Here is a 14,289-nt window from a genome sequence, read left to right as displayed (position 1 = left end):
GTCTTCAAAACCAAAATTCTTTGAACACTGAAGTACATGGCATGGGCTAAAAGCCAAATCCTATGATTGTTGATATCTTTACTGAAGATATATTTTATTTCTATTTTCTCTATTTCTCTTTTTACAGAACTTGATTAGCGCAAAGTTCAACACATAAAAGGAAACTCTTCTTCTGAATTTCAAATTTTGATTTTTAATTATTATACATCAGTAGCTGAAGAAGCTGCAGCTCAGCTGTTTATTGGCAAAGAACATTCCAACACAGTATTTGAACTTTAGCTTAGAAATTATTTTAGAAAATTCTAAGGAGAAAACAAGGTCCAGACTGCTCATAAAAACCAGTTCTGTGCACACCTGAATCTTCTTGTTTCCCTTCACCCACCCATACTTTACCATTTGTCCTCTTTAACAAACATGGGAACAATTCTTTTTGTTTTGTATCTCATAGGGAATGTTTCCATTTTCACAATGTGTATTGCTGAAGTTAGAAAATTAAAGCAAAACTCACAAACAACCCAAATAAGGTGCAGAAAGAGGCGTTTCCACTTTGTTTCACCTCTAATTCCTTATAAATAAATAAAGTAAAAAAAAAAAATCAAGGTCTATAATTGCAATAATTTCAGTTATTGAGTAGTATTTGGATATTTTCTTATTATGACCTATTGTTGTAACCAGCCAGTGTTAACAAACTGACTTCCAGTCAATGGAATAAAGCAGCTCAGAGTACACAAAATACCTATTTTGAGGAAACATACAAAAATCACAACTATTATATAAAGAACTCTGTTCACAACTATTATATAAAGACCTCTGTTATAATTATATACAAAATAACTATCAAAGCATTTGGTTCATACAATGCTGCTGCAAGTTATGGAATGAACTCCTTGATCCAAGAGAGCCAGTGCTAGAAATGGGTGCCTGGGCAACCATCTCAAACCTGTCTGTTTGGGGACACAGAACAACAGTTTGTCTGTGTTCATTACGAAGTTGGAACCATAAGGTAAAAGGAAAGGAAGTTACACATCCAAAGGCAAACCAGAAAAGACTTCAACAGTGTTAAATTCCCTGCAATGTCCCATTAAACCACATTCAGAACACAAATGGCAGCTGCCTCCATCCCTCCACTCACAGAATTTTGTCTGCCCTCTCCAAAAGCTTCTTGGGACTTAGATGTCCATTTAGACACCTGCCCATCCCAAATTCCCAAAGTCAAGTGCAATGACTTCCTACTCCATCTCAGGTAAGAGTTTAAACTGGTGTCCTGAAGAGAAGGAATGTGCAGTTTGTGAACCCCAGGTCTCTGTTCCATCCTCCTGCCAGCCCACAGTGAAATGTAACCACGTTTTGTACCAGGAATAACCAAATATGTTTGTAACCAGGAATAACTCCACTCTACAGTGCAAAACCTGAAGTAATACTCTGAAATATGGGATAGCTCTTGGAAAGGTGCCCACAAGTATCCCCTGTGTTAATACTTTAGACTCTGTATCTCAGTGTGCCACCCAGAAAATCTTACTCAGAAAAGGGTGCCAAGCATCCACCCCTCACCCAGTGCGAAAAAATTTCTGAGAAATCTCAGAATTTCTGAGGTTCAAACACGGTCAGTTCCTTCCCATCATAGAACTCTCTCAGTTGGTTCAGCTCATATTTTATGGAGGGTTTCTCAATCTGCATCCCAGGCTCCAGAGCGTTCTGTCCCACTATTTTAAGATTCACGAGTTTTATTTTCCAGGTGTTATTCCTGACGGGGCAGCTGATGAGTCCAAAGATTTGCTCAAAGATGCCCAAACAGGTGTTGTCTCTGTGCACTGTGCCAGCCACTGCCACCAGCACCAAGCCATGAGGAGACATGGCATATTTGAGGCCATTGCCGTGCAGGTTGGGGTTGAAGAGGAGACATTCCTCTTTCACCAGGGAGAGCAGCCGCAGGCTCACCATGTCTGCACCAACGTACTGCTCCATGTTCTTTTCCGAAGTGTTGTAGCAGAATTTCATCCTGGCATCCTCCCAGAAATGCTGTGGTCCCCATGTATCTTCAGATTTTACTCCCAAGGGATGTTGAGAGTTCAGGAGTTCAAAGTACCACTGACAGAACTGTCCTCCCAGACCACCGATGTCATCTTGTGGTGACTTTCCTCCCTCTCCATGACTCTGCAATCAAGCAAAATTTTGTTCTTAGAACTATTTAGCCTTAAAATGCAAAATTACCACTCAGAACATAAAATCATGCACATACTTATTTTAAACATTCTAAGTATTCTTCAAGTGTTCTGTGACAGAGAAAGCTCAAAGTAAAATCTCATTTATTTTTAAGACCATGATTATCTTATATAGAGAACCTAGAGAGGTTCTTTGAATTAGAAGAGTGCTTCAGTTTTGTCTTGGTCTCCTTGTAAACAAAAAGGAAAATCCTGGTTCTAGTGAAAAAGGGCAGGGGAAGGATTTTCAACAACATCCATGAGACTAAAATTCTCATACTGAGACAAAGTTTCTGCTGAATAAAGTGTCCGGGTTAGTAACTGTTTGTTGTCCTTTACATTTCCAAAAGAATGTTCCAGACCCAACCTGAAAAGCCAATCTCATATTAAGGCACATGAATTTACTGAAAATTGCTTATAAATAAGCAATTGTGTTGATAGGTTTTTCCTTTTTCACGGGTCCTTCAGCCTCTTCTTTTTGGTACCTTTTAATTTGGTGAATTGTGTTGGTTTCTGCATCTGCTGAGAAGAAGGTGGTAAGAACAAATAGTATCTATTGAGAAGTTACCTTTTGAATATTCAAATCCTAATGGTGACAGAATAATGCCAATTTATGGGGGTATTTTCCCTGTGTCAGTGGGATGTGATAACAAAATGCACAACTAATCCAGGAAGAACTGAAACTCAAAACATTAATGTGTTCCAGAACTTTTTCTCCACCACATGATGTACTTAATTAAAATTTAGCCCTTTTTGGTAGTAAGACTGCCAAAAATCATCCAAAAGATGTTTGGTAACTCTAACAAGCGATGTTTGTAGTCTTCACCAAGTTTGTTAACTCCAAAATCTAGTAAGTAATAAATTACCTGTGTTTTAAGTAATTAAGCACGAAAAGTTTGGAAACTTCTATATAGAAATGCTGTATTTGTCTCACCATCAACTGTAATTAACTTCTAATTGTGTTACATTCAAAACAAATAAAATACTGACAGTTCCTCACACCACCAGGATTTGCTAAATGTCAAAGTTTTGATCTTCAAAATAAGCTGGAATTGCCAAAACACATTTAGTTACACTGTGTTAAGTGTTACTAATATCAAAGGAAAACAAAGCACAGGGACCTGGCACTGCTACAAACTTTACAATTCAATGATATATAAATTTGCTAAAATCCAGTCTGAGCTCTAATTGCAAAAAAGTTATTTGGGAATATTCTCTATTTTAGCTCACAGTACAATTTAAAAATTAAAAGTCCAGAGAAGATCCTACACATTAGAGTTCAAATGCACTAATATACTGTGTGAAACGGAGCAGAACACTGTGCTCTGCAAGGGATACACTGGCACAGACACCTTTAAACGATGTAATTAAATAAAACCCATAAAACCGAAAAACCCAAACAAAACAAACAAAAAAAAAGCCATCCCAAAACAAAAAACAAACCCCCCAAACAAACAAAAATAAAACAAAACCAAAAACCAAAGAAACAAGAAAACCCCAACCAAACCCAAACCAACCAAGAGTTAAAAAGATCTGGTATCTTCCTAAAGGCATCTGAAGGGCCCCATTTTGGAGGTGGATTACAACATTTACAGGAGGCATCTGAGCACCGCAGGTTTTCCAGAGAGCAGGACTCACCTCTGTGTGTGGTTTTGTGTGCCCCGACTCCGAGGCTCGAGCTGAGAGCTGCCCACCCCAGAACTGCCTCACACGGTCAATGAGCAGATGTTTCTCCAGGGAAGGAGGGACCGGAATTCCTTGTGCTGCCAAATACTTAAAGATTATTTCTCGATAGACCTTCCTGCGCCTCAGAAGTTCTTCCACGTTCTGGCTGTAAACCAGAATGGCGTGAATGGCTTCTGCAAGCAAAGAAATGGAAGTTAGCAGGTGCTTCTCTCACAATTAAAATCCAAATTAGACACAGGACTCACCCAAAGACTTGCAAACATGTCTGGAAAACAGTGCTGTTTTTACTGAATACTTTTTTGCCTTGTAATCCCTAATTCCAGTATCCATGACTGCTTGGAATTTAGTATGTATTATTTAACACTGATGAAAAAGATGCAACTTTTTCTTCCAAATGAAATCACTAATATTCTTCAAATATTCTTAAGGAGCTTATAAATCTCAAGTGCTTCAAGAAGAGTAACAATTCTTGCACACAATGCACTTCTATATTTAACTTCAACACAAGGTCATTTAACATGAAATCATTGAGGGGTTCCCGCTTTATGTCACCACACAGCCCTTTAACAAAGGCTGATCTTGGTTTCCTTCTCCATTTGAGAAGCTCTGGGATATTTCAAAAGAAGCTACCCAGCTGTCTTCTTGGAAGCAAGATTACACAGCAAAAGAAAAACCAGGCTTTTATGGTTCCTCTGAACATGGGATGTGAATCTTACATCCTGCATCAATGGGTAGGTCACAGGATTTGGTCAAAGAACACATTATTATTCTGAAGAAAATGCAAGTTTTCAAATGTTCCCTGAGAACAGAAAATGGACAGAAATGCAGACAGAGAGGTAACCAAGGTAATCTCTGATTCCTTGTGCAGTTCCTCGAACAAGAGTTCTAGCACCAAAGGTCTCAGTCAGTGGCAGAATTAGGAAACACAACAAATTTAAACTCACTTTTAAAGCAGTTGCAGCAGAGAGTTCTCACCTGCACTGAGGCTGGTACTTAACAAGGGACTTATAAAAACCCTAAATCTAAACAAGAAGAAACTAATAGCTACAGATAAAAAAAAAGTCTGTTAAGATAGCCTACAACCACCGCAAAAACTAGACAAAAAGGCAAGGAACAAGCCTACAGGCAAAAGACCTTTTAAAGAAATAGGTTTGGCAAATCTTACATGTCTCAGTTATATCACATGAAACAAACTCAAGGTTTTGGGATTACTATGTGTCAGACCAACATATTGAGAGGGTTAGGCTTAAAAAACTTAACCCAATAAAAATAATAATATAATAAAACAACCCTAATAAAATAATAAAATAACTCTTATAAAAAATTAACGGTTATGAAACAAATCTCAGCAAAGCCACGGAGGGTGGTCACAACCGGGAGTGTTCTGTTCTAGGAAGAGCTAAATTCAGTGTTACATTTGTGTTTTACCGTTTCAAAACTTGAAAGCAAATGTCATTAACACCAATAGCGAGAGACTCCTGAGCTTTAAATACGTTCTGAAGGGGCACAGCAGGAGCTGCCTGGAGGAGTGGGAGGGTCTAAGGGAGGAAAAAGAAGTGCTGGAAAGCTGAAAAATCTCCTAGTTTAGGGATTTAGAGATGTAACAAGAACTGACAGAGCCAATTAATTTAAAGAAGCACCGGGGAGGGGAACTGGGGCAGCCAGCGAGGCAACACCCAGGTACTTTTTAACTTGTCCTGAAGGAGTTTATAAAGCGGTCACTTAGAACTTGGGGGTGGATTCAGAAAGAGAAGACACCGAAGATCACCAAGACCCTCAAGAGACCTTTATAAGGACATGCATATATGCTAATAAGTGTTGGGAATGGTCATGAATACGTAACAGGGAGGCGGGGAAGCAGAAATGAATAACCATGTGATGCTGACATATAACCTGCAACGAAAACCCCACGGAGAAACGATTCGCGGGGCACTCACCCTGCCGTGCTGCTGTGGCCTGATAAAAGCATTGATTTCTAAAACTTACAAATGGAGCGTTTAAAAGCTAAAAGTTTCCTTTAAGCGCCGCTTTTAGGGCAACACCAGCAGCCACCGCGAGTTCCTTGGTCCCAGACCCTCAGCAGCCCAACCCCGGCTCCCAGCAGCGACCCCCGAGCAGACACAGCCCCGCCGGCCGGGCAGGGCGCCCGGAACCCCCCGGGCACCCCCACAACGCGGGCCGGGGCAGGGCCCGGGGCAGGGCCCGGCCGGCGGTACCCGCTGTGCCCGGAGCCCCCCGCGCACCTTGCCGGCTCTCCGGGTGCACCATGCGGCTGGTGACGGTGTCGGTGAGCGCCATGAGCTCCTCGGTGCTCAGCAGCTCCAGCAGGGCCCGGCAGCCCGCCCGCTCCCGCTCGCTCAGCCCCGGCCCCGCCATGGCCGCCGCGGCAGCACCGCCCCGGTGCGACCGCGGGCGCCGGGTGGAAATGGCGGCGGGCGCCGAGGTTCCGTGTCGGAGCCTCCGGGCTCCTCATGGCAACCTGAGGAACCTGAGCGGGCTGTGGCCGCCCACCCCCCCAGCCCGTTATATACGTTATATCTTGTGTGTGTGTGAAGGGTTTGTAATGAAACAGCTCTATAATTAACCGCCCTCCCCTCCCGCCGGCTGGGCGGGCCAGGGGATTGTCCCGCTCTGCTCTGACCAGGGGCGGCCTCACCTGCGATATTGGGGCGGTTTGGGGCACAGCGATATATAAGGAAAATATTGAGCCATCAGTGTCCAAAGGAGGGCAGTGAAGATGGGGAAGGGGCAGCCAGGTGAGGGGTGGCTGAAGGCACTTGGTCTGTTCAGCCTGGAGGAGGCTGAGGGGAGACCTCATGACACCCACATGAGGGAACAGAGGGGCAGGTGTTGGTCTCTTCGCTCTCGTGACCAGGGACAGGACCCAAGGAAATTGCTTTGTGAAGCTTTATCAGGGGAGGTTGAGGTTGGATATTGGGAAAAGGTTTTTCACCCAGAGGTTGGCACTGAACAGGCTCCCCAGGGCAGTGGGCACAGCACCAAGGCTGAGAGAGCTCAGGGAGCGTTCAACAACACTCTCAGGCACAGGGTGTGACCCTTGGGGTGGTCCAGGAGTTGGACTTGATGATCCTTGTGGGTCCTTTTCAACGCAGGATATTCTGTGATGCTATTCTATGATTTCTAATTTTACTTCCTTCACCCCTCCGGCCAGTGGGACATTGCCAGGAAGCATCTTTCTGACCCTGGGCGCTGGCTCGGGGCACAGGGACATGGCCCCTCCTCGCAAGCAAAGGTGAACGGAAAGCGAACCTCCCACAAGTGTTCACTTTAAGGACAGTTTCCCATTGTCGATGCAGAGCCCACACACCCAGTCTTGTCAGGGTGTGCCTGGAGTTGGAGGACTCCCACAAACAAGGCTTCCAGCAGGATCCAGCTGTGCGCCAGATCCTCAGGAATGGCTCAGTGCCTGCTGTGGTCCAGGCAGATGCTCGTGGTGTAAACAGCCTTTGGAAGTCAACTGAGAAGCTTCAAGCTTCTATGGTGGTCGCTGGACCAACTCCTCTTTGAATATCTGAGATGCATCCCCTGTGGCATCGAGCAAATCATCCACTTGTGACTGAGGGAGCTGTGGGCCCCCTTAAGAACTCATGCCAAGCAAGGGATACACGTCCCCAGGAGTGGGAAATCTGACAGCACAGCACATGCCTAATGAAGTTCTATAAGTCAAAGTTGCTTTTTTTTACCACATGCAAGGCCTCAGCCTCGTGCTGCTCGTCCACTTGGCAGTATTTTCTCTGCCAGGGGCAGAAACACCAGTGATGGTCACTTTATGAGTGAGAGAGAGAAAAGGAAAATGAGGAAAGATGAACAAAAAAAGGGGAAAGAAGGCAGCAGGAGCTTCAGTTGAGCTATGTGCCAAGAAAAATAAAGGGGCAATGAGCACTTGACGTTGGTGTGGCAGAAAAAGGAGCCCTCTCATCAACCCCATGTTTTAATATGGGTGTGTAAGGAGGCCACGTTTTGGTGCTAAAGCTGCCTGTGATTTCAAAACCAGGAAGACTTACATTCTGTAAAGACAGACAAACTGTCACCTGCAGATTCAAGTTAAAATTACTGATGATGCTATTGCACAAACCACCGAACTCGTCACTGTGGTGGGCTCTGTTCAGACCTGTAGTAACAAATACCTGCCCTCAAGATCTTGTAAACCTAAGACAGAACACTTACGTGAACAGAGAACACATTCCTACCCATCCTACCCATATGCTTTACATGCTTGTGTCCTCTTTGAGATCTAAAAACAGTCCCTGCAGATCTCCAGTTTCATCAGAAGGAAAACCAACACACATCCAGCTTGAGTAATAGCTGCTCTCTTGAGCTGGAGCAATGAATTCCAAATAAACCAGAAACACGTGACCCAATTTTGCCCACGAATTGCAAGTCCAACATTCAGATAAAAACTGAGTCCTAAAGCATCTGGAAAGATTGAACATAATAATCCTTATTGTCTGCTGGGCCTAATTGCATTCCATACATCCAGTTACTTGCACACTCTTCATGTACAAGACAGACCTCCCACCACAACATGTGGAGTTTACAGAGCAAAATCCTCAAAAATGGGACTACCTACATGTCACCATGTCAATTTAGCTGTTGAAATTCTGAATTTATTAATCTAAATCCTGCAAACTAAAAATTACAAAACGCATCTGAGAAATATAAATTCGTTTTGCTTGTATTTCAACAAACCTTTTTAGATTTGCAGCCTTCAAGGGAATAATATCTTGTTTTAAATCAAGGCCAGCCCTTTCAGCAGGATTATACATGCACCTTGCAAGTGCTTCCCCTTTGGAGGTGGTGGTGGGAGAAAGGGAATTATTTCAGAAGTAGGTTTTTTTTTTTCCTTTCTCACAACTCAGAATTCCCTACAGTTTTTACACAAACTTTTAATTGACTTGAGCATTGAGCAGGAATTGAAACTAGCATTCCTAAAGGGGAAGAAACAGGAAAATTATTAGCCTATATGAACCTAAAGGTGAATAGAACTGCTGTCTTAATTCAAGGAGTCATTACAAGGGATCCTCTTGACCCACCAGATTTTTGTTATATTTTCTCTCCCCTGTTCAGTTGAGCAGGGGCATGACAGAGGAGCTTTGGTGTCCAGTCATGGTTAAACCACAATTCCTTTAAACACTAAGCAAAATAAATAAGAATTTACAATACAAGCAAACACATAATACATTTTAGTGCCATCTGTAGAAGTAGCTGTTTTGTAGGTGGGCAGAGTCATAAACTATATCAATGTAAAGGATATTTACATACTTAAAATGACACTGGCCACTGCATCAACTGACTCTACCACTGCAATCCTACACTAAATTTTTCAGCAAGTTAGCTTACAATAATGTTGGTTATGCTGAGAGCCAAAGGTGACAGGTATGGCCTGAAATACATAAATAATAAATACTGTCAAAACAGACAACAGCAGGTAGTAACCATATGATGGACAGTTTCACTGTACCTCCCACTCAACTACATTTCATAACCTTTATACCTATTTATATAAATATACTTACAAATTGATACTTATGTATTTTATACCTGTCATAATTGATGGTTATTTTTTCCTATGTAATTCTAAAAATAGTTCCCAATGATCTTTTCAACTTCCCAACATATTCAAGAACCTCAAAGTTGGCCTTTGTCTTAAACTTACTTAGACTATTTCAAGTCCTCTTGAGCACCCCTTTGGTCTTTTGAGGTCTACCTAGTTCTTAGGTGCTTCCTTGACCCAGGCACCTCCACCTCCCCTTGGGCTCAAAGCTCAATATTTAGTCCTCACAATCCAGCTGTGTAACACGAAACTCAAAGAACATTAAGAATTTACAGGACTGTGAGTAATAATTCTAAATAAACCAGCATTTTCAGATTAAAGTATTGAACTTCCAGAAGCAAAATCAAAAAAAAGCAACTACACTGTCTTTATCTCTGGACTACACCATTCAGTCAAAGGGACCAAAAACAAGTGTATCACACCAGAGGCTACCATCTCTCTTGGCAGCATTATCAGAGACAAACATAAGTTTATGAAGTGCAAAAACCAAGGCTCAGCTCCATATATCAGTGCCTTCCCAAGAGGTTTAGGGCAGCATTTTGTACTTGTAATATAAGGTCGCTGAAGAACTTGAACAATTTTATGATGAAGACAATTAACCAGAAGCAGAGGGATCTTAAAACAGCTGCATCCAGACTTGTCTGCGGCCCCAAGTTTGGGGTTTGAGCCCTAGGAAATCACTTTAGCAGTTAAATACCCCCTCCACACCCCTGTTTTGAAGCTTAGTTTATTCATATATGCAAATATCCACACCCCTGGAAGTGGCATCTTCACACAGGTGTCACCTCTCCCATACCACACACAACCCAGCAGCTCTGAACGTTGCAGCAGCATTTTCAGGGGGATTCTCCAAAAGACAAGCTCAATTTCTATCAACAACAAAGACAATGTTTTATTGAACAAATCTATGTACAGTACAAAAAGGTTTTTAAAATGAAACACTACTGTAGATTTATTGCAGTTTGATGGCTCAGTTTTAATTTGTACTCTTATATAAAATGCAAAGTAAAATAATTTAACATTCAACAAGGAAGCACAAATTTCCTTTCTTGCTGAACCTGTAACAGCTTTTACAAATTAAGAGTCCCAAAATGCATACACTGCATTTAATCAGAAAGGTGTTATACAGTACCAAATAAATTAAGAAAATAGTAACACTACCACCCTCTTTGGGTCTTTTGTCCATAGCACTGGTGTTAAACAATAAAAGAAATGAGTACAGCTGAACCTTCCATGTGATATTAAAATCACAAAGTTTAATGTTATAAATTATTCAAACTATACAATTTATATAATTTTAATGAATATGGCTAAATAACCAAAGTACCAGTGACCTTTCCCCACAGATATCACCACTTTCAACCTACTTTCAGTATTCCTTTTTTTTCTGAAAGGTGCCCACCAAATGGCAACTCTTTGAAATTAGAACTTCCATGACCTCTACAGTGAAACACGATCGGGTTAGAGAAGAGTCTTAAAAGGAAAGTCCAAATTCAAGTTACAGCCAACTGGAGGAATGTTATTGGAACACAATTACCCACAACAAATGCACAAACTTTGATCCAACAAAGCTCCCAAGCTCATGTGTAACTTCAGGCAGCTTTAAGGGAGTTGCAGGCTTACATTACACATGGATTTCAGTATTTATTGAATCAAAGTGATACATCCTGAAGGATTTCCAATTATATCACACAATGCTTCTTAATGCCAGGGAAAAAAAAACAACTTTCAGATCTAGATTTGTAACCTTTTTCAGCCCTAGAAGTTGCAGGCTTAGTACAGGGTAATACTCAACATACTAAAGAATCCTTACAAAGCATGGAGAATTATCCCACACACATTACACAAGTAGCCTTTTCCTTCTGATTCAAGTTGCTTAATACTGCAACTATCTGAGAATACCAACAGGTATCAGAGAGGAGCTTAAAGAAAATGCAATGTCTTCTGAAGTAAAAATCATGACTTAAAAATGTTACCACCCACTTGCTACCTTAGGTCAATTTAACATATTTCTGGTAAGTGTTCGGGGTTTTTGCTAATTTTCACCTACAGAAGAATTCATGTTTCCTGTTCTCCAGAGTGTATCTACTGAACACGTGACATCAACAAATGGTGGTGTCCAAGAAAAGCATCTTTGAACAAAAATGAGTTTAATGCAGGTACAAAAAATTATGGTCACAGTTTATGCATGTACACAGATGCATTTATCTACACACTTAAAACCAAAGAAAATACAAATCTCAATCGTGATTTTAAAGCATCTTCAAACACATGGAGCTCCAGGGAAAAGGCAAGAAAGCACCAAAGATTAAAGGTACATTGAAAAGATTTTACACAAACATTTTTGTCATATCTACTGACTCGGTTTTCAGATTTTCAGAACTGTAATACTTTAAAATTAACCTTTTTTCCCCCCAAAATATATTTAAGCAAATTTAACTAGATTAACAAAGTTAAGCAAAGAAAGGGGAGTCTGGGAACATTCAACATGAAAACTGGGTCCTTAAAAATTAGTTGGTAACTTGAAAGCAAAAAAGGTCAAAGTGCATTTGTCTGATAAGGACCTCTTTAAATTTAAAACAAACTTTTAATGTATTTATATATGTAAATATATATATATTGTGTGTATATATGTATATATAATGAATGATGCATTTAAATCAGGTTTTTTGCAACTGCAAAAAAAATTTCTTTGGTGCCTCAAACGTCATACAAATCTCTGAAAGTGGGCCGTGATTGGTATTGATGTAATGCACACATACCTGTGATCATAATTTTATCACCTTTTCTGTTAATCCAACTCAAAGTTAAGGCAAAAATTTCCTAGAGTTCAAGAGTTAAGATTTTAAATTTGCATTCTTTTTACCTCCCGGGAGGGGAAAACAAAGCAGAAGGAATGCAAATCTGTTTACTTTCACAGAGGGTTATTAGCAGAGGCATTGCTGAGCTACTGAGTTTAGTTCCAGAACTACTTCACAGCCTATCTTACAACAACACCCTTGGCTTTGTAACTGTGAGCCATTGCTACAGTGAACAGGTTGTATGCACCTCTTGATTTTTTATGCATTAGTTTTTCCATATCTGTTGATTTAAGCCCTGCACACACTGTGATGAACTATTCCATAAATAAACCAGCTGAGCAGGAGCAGTTGGGCTTTGCCATCCCACATTTCTGTGAAGACTCCACCCCTGAACACCAGTTTTCACCACTATCCCTCCCCTGCCTACAATCACATTAAAATTTTACCCGCATAGAACAGGATCCCAAATAAAAACTTGTCAGGTGGCAAGACAGCGTGAGATAAATGAGAGGAGAAATTAGCACAGTAATTGGGCAATGTGCATGTCTGCCACACCTCTGCCTGGGGTGGGAAAACCAAAAACTACAAGGGCATCCTTTTGGTTCCCAAATGTTCTCTATTTCAGTGTTACCCATAGAGCTGAAAGACTCACACTTCATGTCTTCACATTCTGATTGTTTCTACAAACAGTGAACTTCGAATAAAGTGCTTAACATTTCAGTAACTCCTTCACCAACTGCTGGGAAAGGCTCTGTTCAAGGGATGCTACTAAATAAAGTTACAATGTGTCTTAAAAAGATTGAATCCAAACCTATTTTCTCCCTTCCTCTAGACAGTAAATAAGTAGTTACAGTACTGAGTTGTGGCCTACCACCAACAGGCTCTTCCTGATCTTTTTTCCCCTCCAACCTGTGCTCTGCTTTTGTCTGCCCTCTCAAATTCTTTTCAGTTACACCAACAGCTGAGGGACCTCTGTGTTTGCATAATAAAAAACTCTGCTCTGTAATGCAAGTTTAACCTCCTCAACATTCTGCATTTGTTTCAATCAGTTCCTGTTAAAATCCACATGGATCTGTGCATGTACTGCTTGGATTGGCCTTCCCACACCTACAACAGATGTTTCACAGGACACTCTTTACCTACACCTTCACCTTATCCTTGCAAAGGGCTTCTCTTGCATTGCATCTGATTTCCACTGTGTATAAGTTTTATATCACATCAATACACTTTTCCTTGCATGTGCTGTATTTTGAGTTTTTGGCTGTTCCAGCATTCCATCTATCTTAAGATTTCTTTCCACATTCCTCTTTGGATTCTAAGTTTATTAAATGAGCTCCATGCTTTTCAGCAGATAATGGACTCACCCACTGAGCTTTGAAAAAAGAATGCATGGTTCCTCTATGCATTTCTTACCCATAGTATAATAATTAACACCTTCTGGAATAATTCCTTCCCAGCTGTGTGGACAGACACTCTTTTAAATGACACAAACTAAAGCAGCTTTCAGAATTGGCTGGTTTTCCACAAGGCAATTAACATCTCTGCTTTCTCTGCCTGCCTTATTTTCCTTAAACCTTCCTGCTAGAAAGGCTGTGCCATTCACCTTCAATCACCTATTTGGAATGAACATGGCTTTTCGGAGGACTGGTACTTTGGGGATTTTGTAGCAACCTTTCTGGACTCAAGACCTGCAGAGCTCCTATTACTCCTCTGTGAGTTTTGTCTAGAAAATGTGCTTTGTCTTTATCAAGGTCATGTTTCTCTCTAGTAATTTGAGACTGCTTCATGTTTAAGGCCAACTGGGAAACGAACTGATGCTTCTTCATGTAGTGTTTCCTTACACCACTCCTTATCTGATACTTTCCTCCACAACATTGAATCAGGCACCTGTAAAAGAGAATGCATTGGGGTCAAAAAGTAACTCATTCTTTAATCTAGAACACTGCTTATGCTTTTCAACATGTTTAGTTTCAAACATGCAAGAAAAGACAGACTGAATTACCCCTTTTGTTTGAGCAGAAGGCTT

The 14,289-nt window shown here is 41.1% G+C and overlaps 2 protein-coding genes across 2 annotated transcripts in view; both read right to left on the bottom strand.

Moving 5' to 3' along the window:
• Nucleotides 1-808: 808 nt before the first annotated feature.
• CUNH3orf38 (chromosome unknown C3orf38 homolog) lies at nucleotides 809-6,280 on the bottom strand. The gene is made up of 3 exons (XM_027699770.1): nucleotides 6,131-6,280; nucleotides 3,840-4,060; nucleotides 809-2,154 (listed from the first exon to the last, which is right to left on the bottom strand). The coding sequence occupies exons 1-3, from the start codon at nucleotides 6,261-6,263 to the stop codon at nucleotides 1,579-1,581; spliced, it is 930 nt and encodes a 309-aa protein (XP_027555571.1). The 5' UTR covers nucleotides 6,264-6,280; the 3' UTR covers nucleotides 809-1,578.
• Nucleotides 6,281-10,332: 4,052 nt separating this feature from the next.
• Nucleotides 10,333-14,289, bottom strand: part of ZNF654 (zinc finger protein 654) — a 31,949-nt gene continuing 27,992 nt past the window's right edge. The window contains exon 9 of the mRNA XM_027699769.1: nucleotides 10,333-14,150. Within this exon, the coding sequence (XP_027555570.1) occupies nucleotides 14,143-14,150 (8 nt within the window). The 3' untranslated portion in view covers nucleotides 10,333-14,142. The remainder of the gene's footprint in view (nucleotides 14,151-14,289) is intronic.

This window comes from Neopelma chrysocephalum, unplaced genomic scaffold (genome assembly GCF_003984885.1).
Source record: "Neopelma chrysocephalum unplaced genomic scaffold, ASM398488v2 Primary Assembly neopelma1_141, whole genome shotgun sequence".
Lineage (NCBI taxonomy): Eukaryota > Metazoa > Chordata > Aves > Passeriformes > Pipridae > Neopelma > Neopelma chrysocephalum.
The sequence above is the reverse complement of the archived record's forward strand: the minus strand, read 5'-3'. Positions and strand labels throughout refer to the sequence as shown.